The 5,323-nt window shown below is 54.1% G+C and overlaps 2 protein-coding genes across 7 annotated transcripts; one reads left to right on the forward strand and one right to left on the reverse strand.

Annotated features, from left to right (window-relative positions):
- TERG_03872 (CMGC/MAPK/P38 protein kinase) lies at positions 1-2,097 on the reverse strand (the record flags this gene model as incomplete). Of its 3 annotated transcripts, XM_003234772.2 has the most annotated exons (9): positions 1,851-2,097; positions 1,748-1,795; positions 1,556-1,685; positions 1,460-1,503; positions 1,306-1,405; positions 886-1,242; positions 753-831; positions 513-696; positions 158-272 (listed from the first exon to the last, which is right to left on the reverse strand). In XM_003234772.2, the coding sequence occupies exons 1-9, from the start codon at positions 1,904-1,906 to the stop codon at positions 158-160; spliced, it is 1,113 nt and encodes a 370-aa protein (XP_003234820.1). In that variant the 5' UTR covers positions 1,907-2,097. The 3 variants fall into 3 exon arrangements, with proteins under 3 accessions (XP_047606102.1, XP_003234820.1, XP_047606103.1); XM_047749664.1 differs by having other exon boundaries at positions 1-272; positions 1,556-2,097; XM_047749665.1 differs by lacking the exons at positions 1,556-1,685; positions 1,748-1,795; positions 1,851-2,097 and having other exon boundaries at positions 1,306-1,544.
- A 1,611-nt stretch (positions 2,098-3,708) lies between these two features.
- On the forward strand, positions 3,709-5,257 carry TERG_03874 (uncharacterized protein). 4 transcript variants are annotated; one of them, XM_047749668.1, is made up of 4 exons: positions 3,709-4,239; positions 4,286-4,414; positions 4,463-4,831; positions 4,886-5,257. In XM_047749668.1, exons 1-4 carry the CDS (start codon positions 3,878-3,880, stop codon positions 4,983-4,985), a joined length of 960 nt encoding a protein of 319 aa, XP_047606106.1. In that variant the 5' UTR covers positions 3,709-3,877; the 3' UTR covers positions 4,986-5,257. The 4 variants fall into 4 exon arrangements, with proteins under 4 accessions (XP_047606106.1, XP_047606105.1, XP_047606104.1 ...); XM_047749667.1 differs by having other exon boundaries at positions 4,286-4,831; XM_047749666.1 differs by having other exon boundaries at positions 4,463-5,257.
- Positions 5,258-5,323: the final 66 nt, after the last annotated feature.

The raw sequence follows: 5,323 nt of genomic DNA on the forward strand, positions 1-5,323 counted from the left end.
TTTTTCGTTTCTATTAGACGGTCATTGCTCCCATCACGTTTTTTGTTGCATTTAATTGCTTTCTTTTCCCGTTTCTCATCGAGTTGTTTTTTTCTCTCACTTTAATGTATGTATTGTCATTATGAATGCATTAATGGCGCGGATTGCACCCAGCGTATCATTGGGGATGGGACACCGAGGCGGTGGCTGCCATATCTATTGGGGGCGGCTGGGGCTCGGTGTACTCCTGTGACACCTGGTCGACGTTATGATAGTCGAGGATCTCAGAGTACCTAGACAAGTCAGCGTTAAACTTGTCCAGCAACAATGAAGAGGGGGAGAAAGAGCGGTATTCAGGGTATTTGGGGTGGCTGGGTTAGTGGTATTTGCAGTGGTGGTGGCATTGATATTGCGAGGGAGGGATTTGTGGTGGTGGCATTGATATTGCGAGGAGGTGATTTGTGGTGGTGGTGGTATTGCTGTCTGGGTTGATGTTGATGGAGGGGAAAAGAGGCAAAAGGAGCTCCGCATACATCATGATCTTCCAGCTATCGACGGGGAGTTCGGCGTCGTTGAAGGACCAGTCGAAGCGTTCGCCGGCCACTGGTTCGTCTGTAGGATCGTGGTAAGGGGCCAGGTATTCGTGGGCCAGAGCCTGGACAGCGCTGGTTCGTGCTCTGGGATCAAAGACGAGCATTTTCTCAATCAGATCGACGGCTAGAAGAATTAGTCTTGTATTTCTTTACTGACAGGGCAGAGTTGGAGATAGATACCGAGAGGGTCTGCATCTTTGAACTTTTCACTGAGTGGCTGTCGCTGTCGCTTGGGGAGAGACTGGACGAATTGGAGTGTCTACTACAGGTTAGTCAAAAGCGTAGAATATAGAAGTTGATAAGAGACACCCACGTTGGCAGAGCCGATGGTCTGGATGACCTCGTCTGGCGGCGTCCCGAGCAGCTCTGTGATGATGGAGAACTGGTTGACATGATCCTTGCCCGGAAAAAGCGGTCGACCAGTCAGCATCTCGGCGAAGATGCACCCCGCACTCCAGACATCGACCTCGACGTCGTACTTTTGCCATGTCAGCATGATCTCGGGGGCACGGTAGTACCGCGTCGAGACGTAGCCGGTCATCTGGGGGTCCTGGACACGGGCGAGGCCAAAGTCGCAGATCTTGAGGTCGCAGTTTTCGTTGATGAGGATGTTGCTCGGTTTGAGGTCGCGGTGGACGACGCCGGCGGAATGGACATACTTGAGGCCTCTCTAGACGATGTCAGAAGTAGTTCGACGCATGCAGAGTTCAGGGATGTATGCAGAGAGGCGCACGAGGATCTGGTAGAGAAAGTACTGTATGAACTGCTTTTCCAGCGGCCGGGAGGTGAGCAGTCTGTGGAGGTCGGTGCCGAGCAGCTCTGTGACGAAGTATCTGCGGCGAGTCAGAGTCAGCAGATGGGCGCGGTGATGGAGGCAGAGCACGTACATGTCTTCGAGCGGCGAGATGAAGATGTCGCTTAGGCTGATGACCTGTGAAGGTCAGTATATATACATATTATTATTACAAGGAATGAGGATGTACATTTTCATGCCGCAGGTGCTTGAGCAGCTTGAGCTCTCGGTAGGTCCGCTTGGCCAGGACGGGCGTGCTGAACGGCTTCATGATCTTCTTGACGGCGACGGCCTGGTTTGTCAATTGGTCTTTGGCGGAGCTGCAGTTTCAACAGTTAGCCTGGCGGATATGGCGATGACATGGAAGAGCTGGGATATCTACCAGACAAGCCCAAAGGCGCCCATGCCCACCGGCTGCAGGTCCGAGTATCTGCGGCAGTCAGTAATCTCTACTCTTCATCTTGTATGCCGTATTGTCGACGCACCTGGTGGTGATCTCGAAGGTGGTGCCGAATATCTGGGCGCGCACGAACTCCGCCATGGTGAAGACGGCCGAGGCACGCTGAGACGATAGGAGGGGTAGAGGGAGAGTCGGTCAAAGGAGTGATAGCTGTCAGCTGCAGATAGTCGGCGGGACTGGAGATGTGCTGGAGATGTGCTGGAGATGTGGCTGATCGCGATGGTTGGAGGAGTTGATGAAAGTGGAGGAGAAGCAAAGAAAGCGAGAGAGAGAGAGAGAGAGAGAGAGAGAGAGAGAGAGAGAGAGAGAGAGAGAGAAAGAAAGAGGGGCGGCAAGTAAGCAGCAAGTAAGCAGCGACAGGCAACAAGCAGCAGCAGAGACTAAGCAGGGCAACCTCAGCAATGACAAGAGGCCAGCGCACTTAAGGGCCGGGAAGGTGACTATAGCTTGACTACGAGATGGAGATGAAGTCCTTGACTACGACTGACTATCTGACTGACTGCTGCAGATGCCGACCTCTGCTCCGGGCCATTAGTTTATCGGTCTTCCATCTACTCCGTACAAGACACAGAATACAGGCCTGGCTCGAAGGTCTCCGCGTCGCCACCGGTCGCCGCTCGGAGCGGACAGCCTGAAGGAGACAGCTTGAGCTTTGTCCGGTTTACATCATACGCTCAAGCTAAACAGCGACAGGTCGTCTGCGATAAGGTGTTGAGTCTTGTCGGCCCGTCAAACAGAGGTCGCGGGAGCTGGTTGGCTGGTCAGAGGGCGGTTTCAAGGGCAGCTCGCAGGAGAAGCTGCCATGTTTCAGGTGCAGCCGCCATCGAGAGAAGCAGAAGAAGAAGAAGAAGCAGAAGAAGAAGAAGAGAAGACAGTGAGGCAGTCCTTCGACTCTGCCGGTTGACTGTCTTACTGCGCCTACTAAGAAGTCCATCCGCAGCCTACGGAGCATCCCTGGCGCTTCCACATGGCATGGCCGGGGCAAGCGACGGCCGCAAGATCTCGTCTTCCCTGCCTCTCTCTGACATCTCTCTTTGACTTCTTCTCTTCTCTTCTTCTCTTCTTCTCTAATATCCTCTTAATATCCTCAATATCGTCTGATAGTCCATCGCTGGTCTCACCGTAAATCTGGCGTAACGTCCTGTAAGATACCGCCCGCTGCCCCCTCGCCGCCTGCCAACTTCTGCGGGTAACGGTGGGTAATACGCTTACCTAACAGCCCGCCTTTTCCTTGCTTTTTCTCTTCCTCTTCTTTACTTCCTTTACTCTCTTCTTCTTCTTCTTCTTCTTCTTCTTCTTCTTCTTCTCTCTCTTTGCTGTCTTTCTGCTGTCTTTCTCGCTCCTCCTCGTCAGCTGGACTTCTCTGGATCTTCGTCTTCCTCCCGACAGCCATCGACAGCCATCGACAGCCCCTGCGAGACGCTCGAGTCCTCCGCCTGCGACAGACCCAGAGACCGCCAGCAGCACCAGCGAGCGAGACGAGAGACAGGCCTCGTCCATGCGCTGCTGGCCTTGAGTTCCTCCTCCGCCGCTGGGGTCTCGCCGGCCCAGGATCCACCGTCGCCTCTACCACACGACCAGACCGATACACAGTCACAGTCACAGTCCATAGTAGACAGACAGACAGACAGACAGACAGGAGACGACCGGCCGACAGCATAAAGAAGGACAAAGACGTCTTTGTTGTGACGGCCGCCTTCGCCTTCGCCGTCGCCGTCGCCGCCGTCGCCGCCGCCTGCAGCCTCCTCCGCACAGCCTGCCTCACAATAACCACCACCTCAACACCACTCTATCGCTATTGCATCGACCTCCGCTACATCGCCTGCCTCGTATAATTCAGTCGCCGTGTCTCCACCGGACAGGATGGGAGGATGTCTGAGTTCGGCCGGCAGCGGGTCGGACGAGATTATGGAGCAGAAGAAGAAGAGCCAGGCCATAGACAGAGTCCTCGAGGAAGACATGAAGCGCCTCAAGAAGGAGTGCAAGATCCTTCTCTTGGGTATTCCTTTCTTCCCTATCCTTCCTCTTGCTCTCCGTTGATATGATGACTGCATGCTAAGATGTACAGGCTCCGGCGAGAGCGGCAAGTCGACCATCGTCAAGCAGATGAAGATTATCCACCAGAACGGCTACTCCGTCGAGGAGCTGTCCATGTACCGCCTCACCGTCTACAAGAACCTGCTCGACTGCGCCAAATCGCTCGTCTGGGCCATGCACCAGTTCGAGATTCAGCCCTCCAGCGCCAAAGTCCGCGACTTCATGGACTACCTGCTCGACTACAACATCGACCCGGACCCCAACGTCGCCCTCGAGCTCAAGGTCGGAGACGCCATCACATATCTCTGGAACGACCCCAGCATACCCGCCGTCCTCGAGCGCCAGAACGAGTTCTACCTCATGGACTCTGCCCCATAGTACGTCTCCCTACCGTATCTGCAGTCATATGCTAATGCTCTATAGCTTCTTCGAGGAGGCAAAGCGGATAACCATGCCAGACTACATCCCCAACGAGGCTGACGTCCTGCGCGCCCGAACAAAGACCACCGGCATCTACGAGACCAGGTTCACCATGGGGCAGCTCTCCATCCAGTACGTCACACCCACACAATATCTCTATATGTATACTGACTTCGATAGCATGTTTGATGTCGGCGGGCAACGCAGCGAACGCAAGAAATGGATCCACTGCTTCGAAAACGTCACCTCCATCATCTTCTGCGTCGCCCTCAGCGAATACGACCAGGTCCTGCTCGAGGAAAGCAACCAGAACCGCATGATGGAGTCCCTCGTCCTCTTCGACTCCGTCGTCAACTCGCGCTGGTTCATGCGCACCTCCATCGTCCTCTTCCTCAACAAGGTCGACCTCTTCCGCCAGAAGCTCGGCCGCTCCCCGCTCAACAAGTACTTCCCAGACTACTCCGGCGGCAACGACGTCAACCGCGCGGCCAAGTACCTGCTCTGGCGGTTCAACCAGGTCAACCGCGCACACCTCAACCTCTATCCTCAGTGCGTACGCTCTTTCGTTTTCTTACTGTTCAAGGCCTATACTAACGTGCTCAGTTTGACGCAAGCAACCGACACGTCGAACATCCGGCTGGTCTTTGCCGCCGTCAAAGAGACCATCCTCCAAAACGCCCTCAAGGACTCGGGCATATTATAACCCTCTCTCCCCTGCCTCTCTTCTATCCGACCACCACCACCGCCGCCATTACTACTACTCCCCGCTTCTACTTCATGAGATACCACTTACATACCCACGACTTTTTTGACTTCAACCGGCGTTCACTGTTGTTCTGTCTGTTCCTCTCTTCTTGTCTGTTTTACTGCCGTGCCTTTTTTTCTTTTCATCTTTCTTCTTTTCCTCTCTCATCTACCAAACGGGACGACACTGTACCGGCGCGGCGTCCTCTTTTTTTTTTTTCTTCATTTCCTTTCCTTTTCCTTTATTTCCCTCGGTCATCTTCATCTCATCTTCATCAGCGAGTTTCTTTGCCTTTC

The sequence above is a fragment of the Trichophyton rubrum genome (genome assembly GCF_000151425.1).
Source record: "Trichophyton rubrum CBS 118892 genomic scaffold supercont2.4, whole genome shotgun sequence".
In the NCBI taxonomy this organism is placed as follows: domain Eukaryota; kingdom Fungi; phylum Ascomycota; class Eurotiomycetes; order Onygenales; family Arthrodermataceae; genus Trichophyton; species Trichophyton rubrum.

What these genes read in the sequence shown, in the direction of transcription:
- TERG_03874 (XM_047748175.1), top strand. Translation starts at nt 3,878, where the DNA reads ATGCTAAGATGTACAGGCTCCGGCGAGAGCGGCAAGTCGACCATCGTC. An exon ending in CTCATGGACTCTGCCCCATA is followed by an intron (nt 4,240 to 4,285) that starts GTACGTCTCCCT and finishes AATGCTCTATAG; the next exon opens with CTTCTTCGAGGAGGCAAAGC.